Below are 24,688 nucleotides of genomic sequence, written 5' to 3' on the forward strand. Positions count from 1 at the left end.
AGGAGCCCCGCTCTGGCAACAAGCACTCGTACTGCCAGTCGCTGTGGTTTGCCTTTGAAAAAGTACTGCAGTGGCAAATATTTTTTTAATAACTTGCAGAATTTTAACACACTGAAAATTATATTCATTTGGACACTAAAAAACCCACCTCAGTTTAACCCAATGTTCTCTCGAAATGCTGTTTGACAACTGGAGAGAGAAAACAATGAAAGGCTTCAAGTTTTCATGTATTTTATTTACAGGCCGCACAATACATTTTATATACAAATGGCTTAAAATAACAAAGAGTAAGCAAGCTGAAGCATAACAGTTTAATTATTTTAAATTAGGTTGTCTTGAAATAACTCCTGCAATAAAGTATTCTTCACCCTGATAAGCAAAAGTTAGTTCGATTTTAAGTCAACCCAAGGTCATTTCATTTTTAAATACAGAATTCAAATCAGTTTTCTGGTGATTCCTTATTTCATGACACACTTCTGCATATATAGAACATCCCAAAACTATCAAGAAGGGAAATAGCCAAAATTTCCCTATGTAAAAAACAGTGTAACAGAATAGACTGGAGAAATGTTGTATGTAAAACACTTGCGTGTTTTATTAACAAAAAGAAGAATGCAAGAAATACATCTGAGATTTTTCTCTCTTGGAAACAGAACTCATGGTCTGAGATCTAATTTGCCCACAGACAAGAGGTATCCTATGTTACTTCAGTCTTTACCTTACAATTATCTATTAAACTCATCCAACTGTAAACTTCACCAAAACGGAAACTGCCTCCTGCACCAAGCAAAAGGAGAAGAGCACTCAAAACTGTAAGAACTTACATTACAGCACTTACCGCCTCTGCTTCTAGAAAGCACCTTACACTACCATGGTATGGAGAGAATTTAACATGGACCGTGTTTTATGGAAACATAAGAAAATATAAAGTTTGACATTTTAAAATTATTTTTCCAAGAAATTATATTAATATTTAAGGATACATGTATTTTTACACCTCTTCCCTAACACTGCTCCTTCTGGTCAAGATAACAACAACCAGCGATCCATGATAAAAGCCGTTTCCTTTTCTTTTGGCTGATTTTAAGTATTGTAATAGTCTAAGCGTTTTAAGTCATGGTCATAGCAGTCCAGCCGTGCTCGCTTTCTTCCTCTTGGTAAGGCTAAAGACCACTTAATATAAATAATGAAGTACTTGCTACTTGATAGTCCATGATTACAGTATTTTGCTATGTTTATTTAGAAATACAAACACACAACACTTACTTTTCGATGTAGTGTCCAGGTCTCTGTAGCACACTTTGGAATTGCAGCACAGAAAACGTAAACCCAAAGGAATGGGGGGGGAAGTAACAAAAGCCACAGCTCCACAGAAAAATAACGCGGTTTTCAGAATGTCTATTACTGCATCAAAAATGCAAGAGCCACATGATGTAAAATGCCAAACTAGTACACGCTCACTCTGCCGAGTGAAATTTGTTCAAAAGGGTAAAATTTTGAACTGACATAAGCACCTTGTCATGTGATTTAATTCAAAAGCAATTTCGATAGATAACACACAGGTCCGGAGCAAATGAACGTGGACCTTCAGTCCTTAGATCTGGCCAGTTCCCTGGCTGCTAACCTGCCCAGGGGCAACTCTGGGGTCAGGGGTGTGTGGCCACAGGGAGAAATCCTCCTGCCATGCACCCCATGGGCTGCCCTGTGGAGGGAGGGCAGAGCTCCTTACCCACATGCAGCCCATGCGCAGCCTCTACCTGCCTGGGAGGAAAGACTGTCAGCAAAAGAGCCAAGAAGATCCCCCGGGTTGCAGAGAAGGTAACCTCTTCAGAGTTACCATATATGGAAATGTTACCTTTCCTTTCAAATTATCCCAACACTGTTGTCCCAGGCAAATATAGTGTTCAAAGTCACAGGCTTAAACTGAATTTGGGGAAAAGTCATTGTGCAGTACGCATCTGCCACAGCGTGCCAGAGTTTTGTTTCTGATTCATCTGGAAGTCAACTGTCTATTGCATCTCCTTCCCTCTCCTCATAGTCAGGATTACTCGTGCTGTTTTGGGGTTGGGTTTTTTCATGGCCAAAGACTGAAATCCATTTCGGCGGAACGATGCAACATCAGAGTACTGACAGCCCGTAAGGAAACTGCACTGTCGTTTACACATGCAGAGGGGGCTGACTTCTCTGCATTAAATGAGGTGAACTAAATGACTTGAAAATTTACCTCCAAAAGGGAAGCAAATAGGAGACACAATGTCTTCCTTGCATTTTTGTATTGGAAGTCAAATCATTTAGTCCGCTGAGATCTACCTTCCATTTGAACTTACCTGCTTTGTTTAGCCAACTATCACCTGCAGTTACATTTGAAGTGCAGGAAAGTAACACCAGACTGCACATTTTTAGTGAAAGCAACTGCTTAAAAGCTTTGAAAGTCTTTTGCTTGATTCTGAAAAAAGCAATCTGTTGTATCACTGTGGGATTGTTTTTTAAAGAGTAGTAAACAAAAAGCCTTAGCTGACACTGTCCATATCTAAATGACACTAATGATTTTTGCCTTTAAAATTTTACTAGCAGAAAAATGCTATGGGGGTGTCCTTACTCAAGGAAAACTATCCAGTGCACTGTCATTCACAAATGAAGCTTTTGTTTTTCCTAAGCACAGGCTATTCAAGTCGTAAGTATTTGTTTCTGACCAGGCCGCTTTTATTTTCAGATCGCAGGATTTTCTACTGTGTCTAGTGAAGGCAACTGCCAGACTTACAGGGACATCGTAAAGCAGCATGACTCTCTCCATTTCTCATTTGTGAGATCCTCAAACGCTACGTAGTTAGCGAAGTGAGTTTCTCCATGTTCTACAGTGTCGTAGTTAGCCATATACGAACCAGGATTTTCAACTAAACCAAAACAAAACACCAACAACTTTGGCTTCTATTCTGAAAATCCAAAAAGTCACTGACAAGACTACGTTTGTAATAGTGTAAGTAGAAATTTTACTTTTTAAAAAGTAATAATTAAACACTCAGTTACATAAGGTACCGATTTGTCAACTGGATAATCAGTTGGAAAATTGTTTCCAATATGGGCTTTAAAACATTCTTTTACGTACATGCAAAATATAACCATACCTCCTCTCTGCAGGAGAGAGACCACTTGTTGTCAAAGGAAAAAAAAACATGCTGGAAGTTGTAATTAATATGAGGAGTGGCTCTTGGTAAGAGTTTTAACTACAGTTATTTTATCAGTTGTTCAGAGAGACTCGATTCCAATATTAAAGTATCCTGTGGAATAGCAGATATAAAATCGATTAATTGGCACAATGACAAGTTTACAGAGAATTAGAACTAGTGTCAAACATTTTGCTGTGGTTTAAATACTGGTCATTCTTCCTTTGGTTACTTCCTATAATGCAGTATTTGTGGTCAAAAGACGACAGCGTCATCTTTTCACACAAAGTCAAGTCATTACTGCTGTTGACATTTAAGAGAAAAAAAAACCCTATTTCATCACTTGGTAAGGACATATAAAGTATAGTTTATTTGGCAGAGGAACTAAAACACTACAACTCCAAGAGGGAGCTGAGGAAAAACTACACTCTTCATTCTCAGCACTTTCAACATTTCTCATGAAATTCAATTGGGAAATTATGATTTCTTCAAGATTAGGTCTCTAAATAACTGGCCCACCTGAAGTAAACAGCACAAGGTTATGACCTATTTGAGTTGCCTGCTCTTATCTGAATTTTCACGTTATCTACCTAGGTTTAGGTATTTTCATGTCGATCTATAAAGTACTTCCAAATTTTTGCAGACCTTAAGCTTACATGTTAAGGCACTTACCATTCAAGTAAAACAGTTTTTATATAAACAAGCCTGGGAGATGGAGAGAACATTTTACCAGAACATCCATTCTTTTTTTTTTTTCTTGAAAGAAAAAAAAATAACATTGACCAAATATTTATAAAATTTTGCATCAAGAGAAAGGTTGTGTTTTATTATCTGAAATGAGCACAAAGTACACCTTCCACAATAACACTGAAAGCAGTGCAAAGACTGACAGTGACCTTTGACTAAAGGTAGTTCTGTAAAAAGAAAAATACCAAATAAATCAGTGCCCTGCTTTGATTGTTGTAAAATTATTTTTTTTACATAAAAGTTGGTCCAAACTTACAAAAAAAAGCACAAATGTGCATAGTTCAGAAGATCTGAAAGAGTGCCATAAAAAGCTGATGTCCCTAAATTTAGCATCCACTTAAAACTGCCAAAATACAAAATAAAATTCAGAACTAGAGTTTGTGAACATGTACAATCAATTTATCTAGTTTTCAGACAGCATGAGTTTTAAGCATTTTTAATTTTTCCTACTGTATGCAAGACCCTTTTCCACATAAAAATAAAGCTGTTGAATTAACATTTTTCAAGTCTGTTGAACTGCTGCTTTAAACTGCAGCTAGGAAAAAAAAAAGTTTTTCCAGATAAAAATGATGTGCCTGAGGAAAAACAGATACTCAATATGGTAATCCTCTGCCTCGCCCTCTCACTGCAGATGTGCTAATGTGTCCCCTGTATCCTTGGGAATAGCCAGGCCCTTGGGCAGGAGAAGTCCAAGTCTGTCCATGCATGTGGCTGATGCCACTGGGATTTTCCTGTAAGTTACTTCCATAGCTATAGTTGTGCATCTTTGTGGGCAAAGAGTGCGTACTCTCTGGCCCTGCGGAAGTGTCACCGCTGCTCCCCAGAACCGGGATTGGGCCGTGGCTGTATTCAAACCTATGGTCTTTATCTCCACTAAATAGCATGGGGCCAGTGTTGAGGTAAATGTCTCCGTAACCAGTTACTGAGCTGGGAAAGGATTCTGAAAAGGCTGACGGAGGAGGGGCAGCACCAGAGTGAGATGAAGCAGTACTGTAGTTATCCAAAGACTGAATATCCGAGTTTCCAAGGAAGCTCCTCCTTTCTAATGCTCCTGATGATCCACTTCCTATTCCATCGCTACTGCCATAATGGGCAGATGAGAAGGAAGATGATCCAAAGTTATCCTTGTAGTCTGGGCCTGTTACGTAGGAGTCTCTAGCCTGATAATCCACGCTCGTTTGTACTGGCTCCTCCGTTGTCGCCTGAGCTTGATGCTGAGCAAGCAGCTGCAGAAGAGCTGCTTTCACTCCTGCGTGAGGATCTGTTCCTGAAGAGTTAGTTATAGGCAAATGCTGGTTCTCTGTCCGATAATCAAGGTCTTCATCAGTGAGAGGTGGAGGCTCCGGTGGCTCTGGAGGACGCTGGTCTGGAGGCAAGATCCGAGGGCGTTCTTCTTCGGGTGTTCGGTTTAGAAGCCTCATCTCAGACTGCCTAACCAAATCCTCTTGACCTAAGCAGATGAAAAAGAAAAGCTTTGGAATAAATATATACAATAACAATACCAGAAAGGAAAGGACTCTTTCCTGGAACAATACAGAGGTTTGTTACTTCAATTCTCATTAAGTTATTAGTTAAATTTATTGCTAGTTGGACAGGCTATTTTGGAGAAGACAACAGCTCATTTGCCTCAGAAAGGTGATGCAGGTTTCTCCTCAAAGTAAGATCACCAGGCAAGCAGTTAAAGAAAAAATGGTACAAGTTCCTTAAAAAAAAAAAAAAAAAAAAAAAAAAGCCCAAAACAAAACTCAAGCAACACACAAACACAAGAAAATTCAAAGAAGGATCAGAAAAGATTTGCAAACAGGGATAAAAGTCTTGAGGGACAAAAGGCCACCCTATCAAGGAAGAGCAAACCTTAAGATTAAAAAAAACATGAACAAAAAAACACCACCAAAAAACCCCTCAAAAACATCCCCAAACCACTTCAGAGTATTTCTTTCAACAGCTGCAAACACCACAGAGCAATACATAAACCACCATACAATAAAACTGAAATAGCAATCCAAGAAGATCAACAACAGACCTCTAAACTTTGAGAAGACCAAGGAAGCCACTACTATACCCAAATGAAAACCTTCAACCATGTGTGTTAGTGACAGTTATGGGTAACCAGTTACAGAATTTGACACTAAGATTGCTCTAGTCAGCATTAAAACCAAAAATAAAATACCCTCTCCCCAAAATAGGCTTTACCTAAACACACAATCAAAATTAGCAAATTCCATCTATGAATTTGCTAGAGAAGACCATCTTCACCACAAACGCCACTAAGAAAACCCCAAACCCTCAGAATAATGATCAATGTAACTGCTTCATCAGAAATACTACCAGCACTTGTATACCTCTTAGAGTGGGGATCTTTTGCTCTGTCTGCATGGCACCTGTTACAGTAAGACACAAATTCTATGATCCAGACGTAAAACATGACAAAATCAATTTAATCATCTCTCCTATACTCACACAGACTCATATGGTTAACATGTTAACTCTTTATCCCCAAACTATTATGTCTCCACTGCTCGAGGTACAAACCTTCAGTACCTGCAGACGTATATAATGACTTGATCAGATGCGGGTAGCCAGGTACTGGAGATTCCACGTCGTCCCGGCTGACAGACACAGGAGTGGTGAGCTCTGGAGGCTGCCTGAGTTGTAATGACATTTCATTTCCTGATCCATTTTCCTTCTCCTCCAACACAAAATCTTTTTGTTTTGTTTGCTGAGCCTTTATTAACTGAGACAACAGAACAGCAAATGCACTCTGTACAGCTGCCTGGGCAGCATCAGTCTCAACTTTAGGCTGACTCAGTTGAGCAGGTGGTACAGGAGGCTGCGTGACCGTCGGCTGTTTTAGGGGCTCCTGTTCCAGCGGTGGTGGAGGCGGCGGCGGCGGCTGCTGCTGCTGCTGTTCTGACTGTTTTTCACCTGCTGACAAAATTCCAGCAGGAAGATTTATTTTATTTAGTTGCTGCTGAGTCTCTGGGTTTACCTTAATATTCAACACTTGAGCAAACTGTGCCAAACTAACACTTGTTTTAGACTGTAGCAGGTTTAGCAGGATTGCCACTTCATTCTGGTTTAACTGCTGTCCAGTGCTTGTTTTTGCTAAAGACAAAAAAGGTGGTTTTAAGTATTATTTAGAACTCACGTATTTCAGAAACTCAAAAATAAGACTAATCTAGCATGGCTGACAACTGGCAAAGCATGGGTTTGGACAACATAGAAATGGAATGCTTTTACATATTAACTGCTTTTGGGGGAGTATCTATAGGAAATGGAATCGTAAGATCGAATATAAAGAAAGTGACTTCCAAGGGCTGCGCACACGCCACTTGGACAGATGAGAAACATCAAGCTGGAGCTCAATTTTCCACAGTACAACTAAGCTGGGGCTTAAGGCCACCTGCTTTAGGCAGCTGTAAGATTTACAATCCCCGCAAAGTCTCCCATCTTTGACATATCACATCCCTCTGTTAAAAAGTGGCCATCTGCAAAATGCATTTCGAGTCATATTCTGGCCCATTCTAATTCAGCATCTGGATTCTAACACCTGCTCAAGTGACCAGGCTCTAGGTGTCCCAGAAGCTAGTGGTATAAATGCAAAAGCACGGGCTGAGTTTGAAGGATGAGAAGGAAATCACTGAGTAGCAGGAAAATACAGGTTTGTGATGATATACAATTTCTTCAATGAAATGGAGTTTGCCACAAGTAACAGGAGATTATGATGATGCAGAGGAATATGAATAAGGAAGTCAGAATATCGAAGTAGTTTCTTAGTTTCAAACACCCATTGTGGTAGTTTATTTTGAAAGAAGTGAAGCAGCATGGATTTCAACATGCCCTATGAGTAGATGACTTAGAGAAGAAAGTAGTCAAAAATTAAAAAAATTACTGTGTGTGACTGTGCTGGCAGAGCCCTGAATTTTTTATCAGATCAACACGGACACATTCTTTCCTCTTCTATCCCTGACATTCTGCTAATTCACCAATATATTAATTCACAGCAGATTTAAAGTCATGCCTGAAAAAATGGTCACACACACAAAAATATTAAGTATTTGCCTTGCAAGACTAAGAGCAGCACAGCTGGAAAGTGCTGCAAAACCCACAACCCACTAACCTACTTGTGGATGCGCACCAGGATACAAGCACTTGGAACCTACTCAGGCAGGATCCAGGGACATCAATGACTTTATATATTTATAGAAATATAAAAATAAAACCACCTTTTATTTGGCAATACAGAAAAAAACCATCATTTCTAATGCCTTGTACTGCTGGTTCTCACTGGGATGTCATACTTAACAGTTGATTTTGTAACATCTGAGAATGGTATATTCAACACTCAAACTTCTCTCAGACTCCCAGTGAAAATTCAGCAGAAAAATGCCAAACAGGGAAACTAATCTACCTATTCCATACTCTTTGGTTACTTTCAAGTCCATTCAAAGAGCAAACTGTATTCTGGGAAATCTGGCAGTTTTTACCAGAACAGAATTACTGACCTTTACATGGCTCCTGTTAAATTGTAAGATGCAACAACCGGGGGCCCCATTCATGAATCAGAGTGTTAGCAATTGATCCAAGGTGTTTTTAACCTCTTCTTTTGGGGTGTTCAGAAACAAATGCACCAGTTTTGTTTAAAGCATGCATTTGTACATGGAGTTCTTTAAGGGGCCTTATTGATGATAAGGTGCATTATGGCTTCCGGAAGTGTTTTGCTTAATACAGAAAACACCTCTGTGCTGAACTGTCTAAGCTCCACTGAAAATTAAATTGTTGTCTTTTCTACCTAAATATATTTTTGTCTGTACATATGGGCAAACAGCAATATAGGTCTGAATGATTCCTTCTCTATTTGTTTACTTTATTTTGCATGGTTAGTATTAATGACTAATAAACATAATAGTGTCTTATTGGGCTACTTGTTATAAAAACACAAAGAAAATAACTACTACCCTTTAGACTCTTCAAACTTCTATAACAGTCTTCAGTTGCGGGGGAAAAAATTTTAAGGGCTACAGAAAGTCATGCTTGAAAATGCTGCCAAAACTTCAGCCTAAACATACGGAGTGGCAGAAGCTCACAGCTGGCTTACAGTGAGAAACAGGATGAACAGGAGCAAGAGGTAATAAATTGCAATAAAATATGATCAAAAGAACTATTTTTTTTATATATATCTTTATATCTTTGCACAGAGTGGAGCTCTGCTCTGCTCTATTGTTAAATGAAGAGTTGATTCAAGATGGTTGGTATTAATGAATTTTCAGGCCCTGTGAATGCATTTACTGTTTTTCTTCAGCTGAACTCCTGTATCAGTGCCATAGGATTTATAGTCACTTCGCACAATCAAAAATGGTCTAAATTAAACTTATCATGTATCCATTTGGTATTGTTATTTTGTATATTTCTACATATTATGAGGGAACTATCACCGAACTGCTTAGTATCTCAAATGGTGTCCACACAGGACACCATTACTTTATACTTTGTATTATATTCATAAAATTGGTCTCCAAGCAAGATATTTTGGTTAAGTTTCAGAATTAATGGCTGTGCAATCTACAGAGGTAGCTACTTCTTGTTATACCAGGTTTTGGGGGGGCTTTTTTGATTTTTTTTTGATTTTTTTTTTAACAACTTGGTTCAGCCCCAACAACTTGCAAAGCTCAAGACTAACATAACATGCAGAGGGAACCCGTTTCATTTGAAATTATGATTGTTCTAAAATCTGCCTTCTGATTCAGCTTATCAATACCAGTAAAGCTCCTCCAATCTATGGAGATTGTGAGGAACTTAGAGCAGCAGCTGGCTTGTGGGATTACAGAAGAATTATAGATGAACAAAAGATAAAATCCCCTCAAAATACAGAGCAAGTTAGTTGCTCTGACTAGATTGAAAAATTAAGTAAAACTTAAAAGGAACACCTAGTTTCCAGAAGCAAGGGTAAATCTTTTGCAACAAAGATTTAACTTACAATACTGTTCCTCCCTCAAGAATCCAGGAGACGTCAGTACTCTGAAAATAACATCTAAAATTTCTAGAGGTGCAATCCAAGTAGAAGGTAATTATAAGAACCGAAAATATTACTGACCAAGTGCTAAACTAGAGTTGCCCTGAGTTTTGAGTTGGGAAGAAGTTTGCATGCCTTGTGGGGTGTTGGTTCTGCTCTCATCCATGCCTAGAGACAGATCCTTCCTAGGGACTTTAGTTGCTGTTGAGTCATCAGTCATGCCCATCTGCTTCTGTCTTCTACGTTTCTTACTCCACAGCTCATGGCAATCCTGCCACAAAGGAAGGCTGCAAAGAATGATTAGAGATAATCAGTTTTATCCCATAATTTATTTTTTATAAAAATTTTTTTTTTTTTAAACCATGTTGGTAAAATAAATGCTCAAATTGTACATAACATAACTTTTGAAAGATGAACCTACTGGAACTCAGAAATACATCAGAAAACACTCAAAGCCAGCAAAATCTCAGATCTGCTTTTTCTGGCTGAAATCTCTTCATTGATTGCCTATTTCAGAAGCACAGGCCCCTCTGGCAGAAAAGGGGAACATATATCTTAAAATGAGCATCATGTTACTTTCTTGCATTCATACTTATGAAAAGCCTAATTATTTGTGTAATTCAAGACTTCAAAGTCAATGCCGCACACTTGCTAGAGAACAGAATTTGCAGAGTAACAGATAGCAGAGTTATTGTCAATACAAAAGTGTTTTTTTTCAGGGTCTGGGTGACCAATTCCTTTTGTCCGCTTGTAAAAGTACTACTGCCTCATGAGTTCAAATATTTGTCCACAGTAACAGACATGGCTATCTAGTGTTTATAGTTGTACAGAACAGACAATCAAGAAAGTATGAGGGAAAAAAAAATAAGTTGCAAGAATAAATAGCACTTGACACTAGTAAAGTTAGGATACTAGGAAGAACAAGGCATATCCCAGTCCTTTAAGACAGATAAAAGCAGAGGCAAAAGTCTCCTAAGGAAGTCATCTGCCACCAGTTCTGTCCTTCCATTACTGTTCCCTGCAGGCATCCGAATTCTGATTTCCTGAGGAACAGAGAGATTCATCCCACAGATAATGGAAATACTGAGACACGCAGTAAAAACAGTGCCTTCTGTTTTCCTATTACATATTAATAACTGAGTGGTTCCCTCACCCAGGAACATGGAAAAATTAGGTGACAGATGACAAGAACCACTGGAAAGGCAATTATGACAACTGCTTCCTTTATTCTGTTCCTTCGCATACCAGGTCAAAGACCTGCCAAGTATTTAGTCAGAAACAACTGGAAGCAAGCAAGAACTCATTGCGAGAAGTACCCTACAGTCCTTGCAGTCAGCACTCTTACTTTCTTTGAACGAACATCTGTTTCTTCCCAAAGCAGAACTTTAGTCTTTCAAGAGAACAGTCAACGCTTTCCTGTGCAAGCTCTGTCAGGAGTGTGGTGCCTCTTAATTTCTAAAAGGACCCCAAGGCCTAGTTTGTTTTGAATTTCCATATATCAGCTTCTAGAATGGATGCACTACCAAGCCCCTGAAGAAAACCAAATTTCTTCCCATTCACTTACTTTAAAATGCATATAAGCAACATGCTGTACAAGTGGTTCTGAGATTTTAGCGAACAGCCTAAAATTGCTGATTACTGATATTCAGACAGTGATATATATAGTCATATTCAGGCAGTGAAACCTCTTAGCCTTATGCATCAGGAGCATTAGTAACAACTGTGTGTATGTAACAGGTAAGTCTCAAAAGATTTTAAATAAAATTCTTAGATAAAACTCAAACATTTTTCCCAGTTAGTAATGAATTAAAAAGAAGTCTGTACAGGCTGCCTTGAAGGTACAATTTACTCAAACAATCATAAATGTTCTATATTGCGACAGCTAACTTGAGGGAAGAATGAAACCTGCAGATTCTGTAATACCTTTTCATTGTTTTCCTCAGGGCCTGTTCCAATATGAGTTGTCATTTTAATCAGTACAAATAAGTCACTGCTAAAACCCTACTGGACATTGCAATACATTTCCTCTCAGAGAAACTGACTGGAAAAACCCTGCACAAAGTATTTCACTTCCCCTTGCTGTAAAACCAAGAATCTCATCTGGCACAGGAAACGATTTATGGTATTTCACTTTAACTCTCAGGTACCTTTGCAGAATTCTATACCCAGTGTCATTCTACCATCAAAGAAGGCAATTCAGATTCATGGAGGACCTCAAAGCCCTTGGAAAAAGTAGACACTGATAAACAGAGATAAAAGGGAAATGATGGGGTTTTTTTACATTAGAAACATTCATATAAGTATTTTTTTAAAGGTACTAACTCAGTAACTAGTTCTAGGAATAACAAACGAAACAGTTCTCAGATCCTCACAATCACTGCTATCATGGTATAAGAGTCGCTCAGCTGCACAACCATTTTAGTGCAGAATCACCATTAAACAACTGTACGTATCAACATTTTTGTTCTGCCACCATCCACTTTAACTGAAACACAATAAGCTTAATGAAATCACCGCATGTTCACATTTCATAGAGGTAAGATAAGGATCATTACCAAAGGAAATTACTTACTCTGGAGGAGGCATTTTAGATGGTTCCACATCTCGCAGAAACTCGCACTGAAGAGCTTGTTCAGCTGTGCAGCGCTTGCTGGGATCCAGAGCAAGCATATAATCGAATAAATCTAATGCAGCTGGTGGGATGCTACAAAAGAGCAAAATGGAGAAAAGCATCACATTTTTATTTTGAATCACACACTTCTGTGCAGAATTTTAATAAACACATCCTTTCCAAAATAACTGATCATTAAGTCCTCAGTTAACTTATGTCCTAACAAAACCCACTCACAACTTGAGCTTGGTAGTAAGAGGCAGAGATAAACTTCACCTTTTATTACTCGTGCAAGCATATAACCCAAGCTTTCTTTCCTTTGTGTGGTTTAATTGCTTGAAACATCGTCCTTACAAAAAAACCCAAACCACCTTTTTAAGCCAAGACTATACTGTTGCTTTACACTTTGGAATTTAGCACCCAAGGAGTTGCAGTTTTGATTGGTCCACAGACAATAGTTCTATTGCTTTAAAGATATAGGTCTCATTGGTACAAACAGGATGATACATTTCTCCTGAAACCCACAGTAACTGAAGGAGGGGAACAAACCCTTTAAAATAAGCTTACAGCTGTTCTCCATAACTTTCACATGTGATATTTGCACAAAACTAGTGTAATGGTAGTACTTTAAAATACATGGTTCAGATAACTCCTCTGTGTTGAATGAATTTATGACTCAGAAGACTGTAATGTTAACCAGACTACATATTTAGCTGTAGCCAGTTGTCCTAATAAAAAACAATTAAGCACTCTAAACTGTTTTTTGGACAGGGACAACAAGCAGGTGTACCAATCATGGAAAACAAATGTTTCCTTAGGTGAAATCTGACAGGTGGCTGAAATTTAGGGCCACCTTCCCTCTTCTTGAAGCTCCTATTAAATAAGGGTTAATACAAGCTCTGTGGGTATCATGGGAAGGATAAGAACCTAAAGCCACTTTTCTTTATAGTTAATCTATGTTCATTCTCCAGAAAATAGTGAAGTTCATAAAGTGTCCAGGAAAACTTAATGCTATTACAGTTGACTAAACTAATTCTTCATCCTTACAAAGCAAACTCTTCTCTCAGTTTTCGACGATACTGCTTCTTTGGTTTCATTGTGTTGAAATAAGCTAATTTTATAACATCAGGCCACACTGCTGGACAAGGACTCCCGCAAATTCGGCTGTACCAAAAAGAAGGGAAAAAAAGCATATCAGAGCCAAAACCACAAGTGAGCAAAGCTGTCATTTTATTCTTGCATGTACAGTGAATACAGAAATAATTTTTTTATTTTAATGTTCAGGTTCTTTTAGCTAAAAAGTGTCTCTACTGTCCAATGCTCAACACCACTAAATAATGGTGAATTGTCTACAAAAGGTAATCACCCTGCACAGACTAAACTTACTTTAAGAAGTCCACTGTTTCTTGCCTCACCCTATCCCAGGCATCCTCCACACAAATATTTTGAAAAACTTAACGAACTATGTCTGGACAGTACTCCAGATATTTGACTTGGAGAAATGGATAGTCCAGGCTTAGAGTACTAATTAACTTTTATGTCCTTAACTCCCAATGCCAGTGAAGAAAGAGACACCAAATGGCTGAAAAAGCACTCTTCGCTGAGAACTTAGTTGACACTGAAGACATAAGAGGTGGGAGTGTGTGTGTGTGGGGAGGGGGGTGGGTGGTGGTGGTGGAAATCTCAGTAAGGCCTAAGGGCAGAAGCAAGATCTGACCCCTAGAAAACCTATATATTTTTTACTTCACTTTTTTTATGTCTCAAGCCTCATCTATCTCCACAAATGGAGTTGCCCATAGTCTTATTCCTCTCCCTCCATCCCCACCTAATTTGTCCAGCCGAGGATGGCTAAACACAGATTGACCAACACCACACTTCTGAGCAGAACTAAAGAGGCATTTTACTGTACATGCAAAGTTTCAAACTCTGATGCAGGCAGTCATAAAAGGACATTTTGCAAATACATTTCCCTAGTTCACCCCTCCCATTTATTAGATTTAAATGGTTGGTGTAAGAGACCTAATGATCTAGTAGTTATGCCCCGAATGCTATGCAAACCGATCTGACTTTACGCTGGTTGGGGTATGCAACTTTCAGGAAGGAAAAGAAAAATAATAAATCTATCTTTTCCTATCAGAATTTACTTTAGCTCTATCTTTGAACATTAAAGTTAGAAAGGATAAATGTAGAACTGTTGACTCTAACATGATGGTGGTAAAGATGTTGATAAAAATGATATATTACATTTAAACAGCCAAAAATGCATAGCATCTGTGAAGAGGAAAAATGAGCTACAAAGAGGAGCTTCCAGCAGGAGAAGGAAATTGCAAAATTTTAGCATGCTGTACCAGAGGTACAACACAAAGAGAAAAAAAACTTCAAATGACTGCACTGTGACATGCGTCAATGCCATCTAGTGCTCAAAAGCAAAAACTTCCCAACTCAGGAGTTTAGTTCTCCTTACACCGAGAATGACCACTGATATGCTTCGCACCTCCTAAAAACTTCATTTTTCCAGGCCAGCTAATAACACATTACACAGAAACATGCTACTGTTTAATCTCTTTTGAAAAACATCTCAATATATAACTTTGTAATATTTTTTATTCATTTAATTTTTAAAATAATGTTGACCATTTACTGTTCAGGTTCTATAAGTTCTGTAGGACTCACCCTCTTTTCCCCTTGTTTCTAGGAAGAGGACCTCTCCTCACTTACGAGGTCAATTATGATATCAGAATCAAGAGCAATTTTTGTTTGCTGAATAAAGGGAAAAAAAAAGATGCTCTGGTTCCACTGAGTTATATACATATCATTCTATGATTTATTGAGATAAGGAAAGAAACAGAATTTTTACATCCATAAAGTGTCTGGCAGTTTGTAAGGGAACAGAAATATTCCCACAAAAATAATAAAGCCCAGGTGCGTGCGTGGAAGGCTTGAAACAAAAACTCAAGGCCAGTAGCATGCAAAGTACCTACTCCTCCCAAATCCCACTTGTCATAATTGTCCATGTTTTCATTTTATTTGCTCCAAGGAAGCTGTAACATCATCTTAAAAAATAATGGGCATTTTGACTACTCTCTCTTTACAACTTCAGCCATAGGCAACTCCAGCTGCTCTACAAAAAACCCTCTTGCTACTCAACCATACGTTGCTAGGACCACAGAATACTCACAGAAAACCCTTCTCCATGTCCGACCAAAAGTCACTTGCTTTACATGCCCCTCAAAACCTCTAACATCTCACTCAGGGCAATCACTGAGTACTTGTAAATGCTCGCAGTGTGTTATCTCCAATTTTAACACGAACAAAAGAAACCTGACAGTTTATGAGGCACCTACTATGTGGTAGTGCTTGCAAGTTACCTTATAAGTTCCAGTTGAGCAAGTTCTTGATTTGCTTGAAATATTGGCTTTTTTGTAAAAAGTTCACCCAGGATGCAGCTGTAAAACAGTTTTGCACAATTCCATCATTATGGCTTTCAATATAGATTGATAGAAACATTTAAGGTTTATTTTTGGCTTGGTTTTATGCTTGCTACACTTCCGTGCCAAACTCTTACCCACAGCTCCAGACATCAATAGCTGGTGTGTATCTTTCTTCTCCAAGCAGAAGTTCAGGAGGCCGATACCATAATGTAATAACTTTGTTGGTATATGGTCGGCTGTTGAGGGGAGGAAAAAGAGAGGACTATCATTTTACTACTATCTCATTTCTGAAAAAGTGATACTTTGAGGACTTTACTTCTGTGGTGCTGTTTAAGAACAGTACCATCTTCCACTCCCTTTTCCTAATTTTAGTCCTGCAAAGCTGCAACTGCACAAAAGCAAACGTAACCATCTGGCCAAGGCTATCAAAGGACAGATTGAAGATATAAATAATAATCACATAGCCATCTTGATGCTATGTGAATCCTGTATCTCAATTATTATTCAGAGAGCAATACTGTATATTTATTACATTGCTAGTCATTTCAGGAGAAGGACCTGATTGGATAAAACCAGTAATTTCTGGGCAACTATTGATTATTAGAATACTAAATATAGGACCTCTACAAGCATTTTGAAAAGAAGAAAAAAAGTCACTTTCCCCTCTAAGTAGGAGCAAAAGAGACAAAGCCTTTTTCTTGAACGACATCCTTCAGCGATTTTGATTCCAAAGCCTGGAATGCTTCCAATATCTTCCTATATTTCACAACATCTTTAATTCTCTACAGCTCTAACCCGAAGTTTTGGTCACTGGGAATAATCCTTTTGACCCTCACACTAAGGCAAGGATTTCCATTATCTTAGACACACATTTTTTTGTGGACAGGCCAAGATACAGCATCAACAGTTCAGAATGGAAGGCAGAAACCAGATGTTAGGTTTTGGTTTTGTTTCAATCAGGGTGTCTTAAAAGTGATCCCAAAATTCTTTCAGTTTTAATAATTCACTCTTACCAACACTAGGTAAGTCCAAATAGAAAGCAGAGTAACATTAAGTGCAGAGTTTGAACAACCGTAGCATGAAGTCTAACAAGCTCTTATAACATACTAAGTGGTACAGGTATCATTTCTGCAAAATCACCTGAGTCTTTTTTTTCATTAAGAAACTCACCAATTCCTTTTTAAAATGTAGTATGTTTTTGGAAACAATCCCAGCATTTATCATATTTATCTCTGAAGCAAGCATTCCTCTATGAAATGTTTACATGGTATGGACTTTCTCTACAGATGCACCACTCATATATTAGTATATGGTGCTTTTTATTTGAACAGATGTCTTCTTACACAATCTGTCATATCTCCTACTCCAAACACACTAAATCCACCACAATAACATTTAAAGGAGCGCAACTACAACAACTGATGGGAATTTACTTCAAATTAAATTTTTATTTCATTATGCTCCTACTAAATTCTGCACCCTTTTGAAAAGTATATAATTCTAAACAACAGTAAACCAAATGCAAAATATATTAATTTAAAGCAGCAGCTATTATACACTTGTTGGTATATATTAATTATGTCTGTTACTGCAGGCCAGAAGCTACTCAGAAGGAAAATAAATGACAAAAGAATGGTCAAAAATCTACTAATGAGATTCTAATTATCCTCCCAAGTTCAACTGGCAATTCTATTACCTAGCATAATTACATTTTAATCTTGGTTTCATTTATGTATAATGGTGTAATAATGTTGTTGTTTGATGTAGAGTAAAAATCTGTTATTTGCACTATAAAGACACTGAAGTTTCAATCATTCAATTCTTAACGAACAATTAGTTTTTCAAGTAAAATTTAAATTAATTTAAAAACAGATGTTAAAAAAAACATGGTAAACCAGAGAAAAAAAAAAATTAGGTCAGTTTGGTGCACAGTAAAATAAGAAGGTAGGATGGCATTAATCCTTTTTATTATAAGTACATCCAAACCAAAAATTAATTACCCAGCAGCTGCTTAAGATTATCTTACCCTGCTACTATACTCAACAGTTTTCATAACTGTACTTAACCATATGCTCCTGAAATAACAGCTCCGAAGACAGTGAAACTAATGCTATCAGATTCAACAAGCTCAGAGCTCTGTGAGAAAACAATAAACTCATAAAGCTAACATTATGGATATTATTTCCCAAATTAGGCATGCAGAAATCAAAGTAAGCTCAGGTAGCCAATATCTCTGTATCCAACCACCCGATGTACATACTGTAATGTACATAGTGTAATGAACATTCAGCCTGAATTTTGAAAATCCAGTTCCACATGACAAACACATGACATTACAATATAAATATTGAAGTTCTTAATCATAAAACTGTGCACCTGTTTCCTGGGGTACAAGCATAACGAAGCCAAGAACAACAGAAGCACAAGTCACAAGAAGTTTCAGAATAACTTTTATTTAAACTTGTATCTCTGTTTCCAGCAGATTCAACAGCACTGACTGCCTAAAGAATACAATGAACCTCTTCAAATGTAAGGTTAAATCTTACACGAAAGTAATGCTTTTTTAAAAGAAACTGTATACTAATTTGTGTCAGCAAAATAATTTTGCTTTCCCTAAATAAACTTTTCCTAGGTATACCAACAGAAGGAACATACTTTAGGTTTACAGGACCAGAAACTAATAGTAAAGACCTACATATTGATGCAACCTACTTAGGCCTGCAACTCTTCATTTCCAATCAATACATGGCCACTCTCTACAGTTGTTTATCCAGTACACTTGGAAAAGCAATACACTTGCACAAAGAGAGTTTTGTGTTTTTATGCAGTGTAAGACAACATGCACTTCTCCCCATTTCCTAAGCAATTACTTGTATTACAGTACAATAACATCTCCTCTAAACAAAAGAGTCTTCTGGCCCTCACAATACTTAGACTTATGCAAAAAGATTAAACTTCTGAACACTTTTTCATAGTATAATTATACCTTACCTTTCTTCAGAGTTGTACAGCCGAGCAAGCCCAAAATCTGCAAGCTTTATCTGCCCTCTGGTGGAAAAAGCAAAGAATTATTTAGTGGTTAATCCTGTTAGATTCCCTCCCCAAAAATCAGGTGAAGTCTGAGATTGAGACAGCTGCAACTGATCTTCACCAAACCACATTAATGAGGAGGCAACACCTTACAGTCTATGCATCTCTTCAGTAAACAAATACACTAACTTACTGAATTAGCAAAGACAAGTAAGCAAAATTAGGTATGCTCATCAAATGGCATTTACATCACCAGATGTCAGTCAAGGTTCAGGTGTATATTGTGAAGTATTCAAATCAGTAACTCTGCAGGAAAAAACTGAGGGAAGAAACTGCTATTTTCTCATGCCTTACTGCTAGCATAAGCATTTGTACAACAAACAACTATCAGCAGTCATACTTCCTTCTAGGAAGCCATCAAAGTCCTGTTCTGCTCTTGTAAAGTTCAAATACAGCCTTTAAATCAGGGTGACCAACCAGATAAGGGCTTCTATTTTTGCCAGCAGCCAACTTGTTGAATGACACAACCCCTAACCTCTTCTTGAGTGTTCCTATATATGAGGGGAAGAGTAGAAGATACAGAGCTCTTGCCTGGCAGTTTCCACGGCTAAAAGGCACCGCCTAATGACCAGAAAACCCCACCATCTGTAAACTCTGGCTGATTTAAACAGAAATCTATCTGCAAGCTTCTCTAATACACTAAATTAATGTTGGAATGTTACATGGGTTTTTTGTTTTCCTGTACTTACGAGCTTTTAAAATTCCCATCACTTTCAAATACATGCAAACATCACTTTCAAATAAATTTTATTTTATCAAATCAGGGCAAGACTTGCTGATGTGTGTAAGAATAATCATTTTGTGATAATTAAATATACAGGTGATAGTTTCCATTCCATTTTTCCCCTCAGATGTGTGCTTGGAATTGCTGTAACACTTGGAGAACCCCCATAAACAAAGAAATGTTCCCCTCAAATTTACATGCTTATTCTTCAGAGAGCATACTTGTGGAAGATTAATGAATTTTAGAGCAAAGACATTTAAATTGCGGTCGCGGATATATAATCCCTATGTTTGGCTTAAGGCTGTAACTAGTAATGGGATTTTAGAAACATTGGCTTAAAATTATTCAGATCAACTATCAGCTTTTTATTCTTCTAGTGGAAACATCTAAGGATGCTCAAAAAATATCCTAGGGGAAAAAAACTCTGTATCCAGGATTGGAGAGAGCATAGTACAACAGAAAGCTCCACCTCTACCATTAATGCACTCTCCTCCACTGTCAGGTTACACCTCAGCTTCTGAGCTCCCAAAGGTGCACAGAGACAGCACCACCACTGGAGATTAGCAGGCAAGAAAGATAAGATGTGTGTGGGCACAGCGAGTGATGTGGAGGCACGTGTACATCTGTTTAAGAGTCTGTATCATAATCTGGCAAGACTGCAGTGGGGTCCAGAGCTGAAAATAGCCTAATGTTAGTTTGTTATATGAAAAAAAGGAGGAAAAAATGGAAAATTGAATTTGGAGAAAGCTGGGACAAAACTAGGGCCCTACCAAAAGAGGCCCATGATCCATTTTGCCCAATATTTCATCTCCAACAGCAGCAGTACATTTTTAGGAGAACATCTGAACCTGCTTACTTTGGGGCTCATCTTCCTTGTACTTAACCACCATCCACAATCATTGTGTTAAGGATGCTAAAACAGGTATTCCTGTCTATTCCCTTTAGCAGGTGTTAATGATCCTGTCCATGAATGCATCTCATCTTTTTGAATCTGACACTACCCAGAAAACCTCCTGTGACAACAAATCCCAGAAGCTGACTACCTGCTCTGTAAAGATACTCTTTTTTGCTGTTATAAATCTCACTCTTACAGTTGCTCCCTGGTTTTAGTACTGCTGGATTTGACGAACAACAGCTCTGTACTGAAGTTATCCACCATCTTCACAGAGGCTTTTCATTCGCTGCTGTTGCACACTGAACAAAAAAGCATGTTTACTAATATGATTTGTAATACAAGTGGTTAAAGAAGAAACAAATTCTTCTGCCCATTTGATTATGGCTATAACTGCAAGCCAAAGCATGTTTGAACATGTCTGATCAAATATCCTTTTAAAGCATTATCCTGACTGATGAAGATGAGAACCTCAGAACCATGTCATGAAGAACCAGCCTACCCACACTTCTTTCTTGAAATGAGATGGCAAATAGAATACACATCAAATGCTTATGTCCTAAAATTCTGGTTTAATATATTTGAACTCAGATAAATTTGCCCCATACTCTGACCTAAAAGATTCAAGTTTTAATCCTGCTGTTTTAACACAGAGAAGTTTAACAAACAATTGCAGGATCCAGTGTTAAGCAGTAACATTACCAGGTTAGTATTTTACAAATTATTTTAAAGAAACTAGGCAATCTTAAAAAAAAAAGTTTTGCTAATGACTTAAAGCAGGTGAACTGTGAAGATTAAAAGAAAGATTTAAAGATGTAGTTAACATACAATTTTTTTTTTTTACATACTTTAAGTAATAGGCATACCTATTATTTAGTAGAATATTTGAACATTTGATATCTCTGTGCAAAAAGTTCTTCTTATGGCAATAGGCCAAGCCCTCCATCAGCTGTCTCATAAAAGATTTAATATGATTTTCATTAAAATGAACCAAACCAGATTCCAGCAGTCCCATCAAGTCATGGTCCATATATTCAAATACCAGGTAAAATGCACCTAGGAAAAGAAAGGGAAAGGTAGGAGAAACAGAGAGAAATTGATTTAACAGCAGTCCAAGGCATTGCTGCTCCCTACTTTTGAAAGTTGGAAGTATTTTTCACACAACTATTTAAACTTTCTGCAATATTTATAGCTGTACCTCATGTCCAATAACAGCAATGAAATATAGTGCAGTAAAATGTTTTAATAAAATTGCTTTTCCATGTAAACAATTATACTAGTCAAACATTTGTGAAAACAAATATAATGCTACCACATGGTGCTTTAATCTAGACGGACATGTAGTCTCCCTATGGCTCTCAATCTCCATCCATTTTATTTAAAGAAAAATTAACTGGGTTAATATTCCCTATGTAAAATTTGGGGAGAAATCTAGAAACAAAATATGTACAGCACTAGTTCATCCGCCATGATTCGGTGACTGATTTTTTTAAGCTTTCAGTGTGGAATTGGGTCAGAAATAAGCCTGCCTTTCTCAGACTAAAAATACCTATAAGACAAGACAAAATGAGAAAGCAGAATTAACCTACTAGCAACAACAGCTCTGCAAAGGCAGAGTTCATATTCCAAGTTGCCACATACATACATTAAGCAGAATAGAATCTGGTCTTATCTCACATTAGCCTGTGTAATTCCACCAATAAAGCTATTAAAGCCAAGGCTCTGATATATATATGTGTTCTTAAAGAGGAAAATTGCTGAGTGCTTCAAAAGCAGCAGTAACTAATCTCCAGCACAACCACTCCCAGTATGATCTACTTTTTAGTACTTAATTCTTCCCCTTCTTCTTAACTTTGGGGCAGAGAAGACAGTACAGTCCCTGCAGAGCACTGGTGACAATGCAGAAACCACATTCAAGTAGGTCTGTCTACCTTCCATTTTCAAAAGCTCCCCCAAAGAGATTTCAAAGCCACTACGCTAAAGTACAAATAGCTTGCCCAACAAGAACTCATTACAGGTTCTAGTTCTGAAATAAGAAGTTTCAATTCAGAAGCTAGTGAAAGTCTTGGAGGAATAATGAGAAGTCAGCTTGCCAGAATGTACACACACATAGAGCCAAATGCTAATGAACTGACTTGTTTTCTTGCATAGTAGCTGAAAAGGGAAGAAAGAGTGCTAAATCCATCTGCTATTTAAAAACCAGAAAAAAGATTACTCATACGGTAAGCGTTAAACTCGTAACAAAGATCAGCATAGAGGAGCTAAACCATGGGCCATTGCATAAGACACTCAGAGTTCATTGTTTTTAATTTAGGTCCTTTTGTCCTGCTGTATGTTATATGGAGGAAGCAAAATACTGATCGTAAAATACCCCTGTTGGTGTGTACAGAGGAGGTAGAGCAGGAGGTAAATCAAGCAGGTACAATCCGATCCCACCACTTCAAAAGGAAAGAAGAAAGTATTAAGAGCCATAAATAATCGAAAGTCTGCTGTGTTACTATTTGCATAACTGAGTTCACCAATGCAATTCACCAGTTCAGCATGGTAAAAGCACAGAGGCTCCTAATCCTGGTCTTTTAAAACAAGATAGCTGGCAACCTAGTGTTAGGTCTACTTCACTGACAACTGCTGAAGTATGAACCATGACATATTTTAAAATGCCTTGAAACAAAACACCTGATATTAATGCTGCAGTGCCAGAATAATCTAGATACGCCCTTCAAAGGATGTCAGCTCAACAAAATTGAATACCAGATCTTGGTATCTTCTTGCTTTGGAATACAAAGGAAAGTTAACTCTGTCATGGCAGCAGTCTACACTGTGTGTACATGACAACAAGAAAGACTGGGAAGGGTCAGTGGGATTGCAGACCTGTTAGTGAGAACAGATGAACACAGTCATCTTGTTTATATGCAAAGTAGTATCCATGCCTTGAGCAATTTCCTGCTCTGCCCCTAGCTCCTGAGATTTTTCACTACTATTTATAACCAGCAATCACAATTGGTACCCTCATGAAAGAAGGAAAGCTGACAACATTGGAGACAATTCAGAAATAAAACAGAGTAGTACCCGGAAGATGATATCCAATTATTTGTACTGTCTGCAACTCTCATTAAGAAACATACTTTAAAACAGTATGAATGCTAAATGTTCCTTCCATATCAGAGCAAGAGCAAATGCACGGATCCATTACACTTGTGCATTACTACCTATTTCCTACCTACACATTATACAATGTTAGAATTTGTTTTAAAAAGAAAAATGGTCAAAGCTGAATCTTCTTCACTGGTTATGAGAAACTATTAAAATTAGTTTACTCACCTTGGCAGTCTAACCGTTAAAACCTGATTTTTCAGTATTACTCAAACTACATTTGGAAGTGATTGTAGCTGCCAAAAAGGTATCAAGCAAACTGCAGTGAAACTTCTGTTAGTTTATTTCTGGACAAATGTGGTGCCTTTTTCTGATAGAGATCTACAGTTTCAGTTAACAAAACAGTTACGTTATTGCACCTGATCAATTCAAATCTCCATTGCTTTTCATCAGATTGGGGGATCTGATCCTTCATAACAGGGAAAGAAACTATAAATATCCAGGAAGAAGAAAACAGTCATGGAAGACTTCACAAGTGAACTATGCACAGGCAGAAGTCTGCTAACTACAGCATAGTCTGAGTGCAAGTTTACAGCATCCTTTAGTTCTATCAAAACAAACGCCACACACATATCCATTTCTCAAAAAGGAAGACATAACAGAAAAAGTAATTCTTCCTTCCTTTATGAGGCCAAGACATTTGACAACTTGGAGGTTATGTTTTAAAATGACTCTTTGTTTCACGCTAGCTTTGCCCAGTATCCACATTTCTGGAAGCAGTGTCATAAAAACACCTAAAGCTCTGTTACAGTAAAGCACATGCAATTCACATGAACCCAGAATTAATTATTTGACTTTAATGTTACTCATCTTACTGCTGTTATGTTAAAAATCTGCACTTCCCAGTAATTAAGTACCTGTAG

General features: G+C 37.7%; 1 protein-coding gene across 7 annotated transcripts in view; it reads right to left on the reverse strand.

Moving 5' to 3' along the window:
* Nucleotides 1-214: 214 nt before the first annotated feature.
* The window catches only part of CDK13 (cyclin dependent kinase 13), a 50,295-nt gene continuing 25,821 nt past the window's right edge, over nt 215-24,688 (reverse strand). For 2 of the 7 annotated variants that reach the window (XM_052795995.1, XM_052795977.1), the window contains 9 exons: nt 21,539-21,728; nt 18,958-19,014; nt 16,101-16,202; nt 15,904-15,981; nt 13,583-13,699; nt 12,497-12,628; nt 10,006-10,211; nt 6,453-7,016; nt 215-5,361 (listed from right to left, as the gene is read on the reverse strand). In XM_052795995.1, the coding sequence (XP_052651955.1) occupies nt 4,505-5,361; nt 6,453-7,016; nt 10,006-10,211; nt 12,497-12,628; nt 13,583-13,699; nt 15,904-15,981; nt 16,101-16,202; nt 18,958-19,014; nt 21,539-21,728 (2,303 nt within the window). In that variant the 3' untranslated portion in view covers nt 215-4,504. The remainder of the gene's footprint in view (nt 5,362-6,452; nt 7,017-10,005; nt 10,212-12,496; nt 12,629-13,582; nt 13,700-15,903; nt 15,982-16,100; nt 16,203-18,957; nt 19,015-21,538; nt 21,729-24,688) is intronic. The other 5 variants (XM_052796024.1, XM_052796015.1, XM_052796005.1 and 2 more) reach the window with 5 other exon arrangements.

This window comes from Harpia harpyja, chromosome 1 (assembly GCF_026419915.1).
Source record: "Harpia harpyja isolate bHarHar1 chromosome 1, bHarHar1 primary haplotype, whole genome shotgun sequence".
Classification (NCBI taxonomy): Eukaryota; Metazoa; Chordata; class Aves; order Accipitriformes; family Accipitridae; genus Harpia; species Harpia harpyja.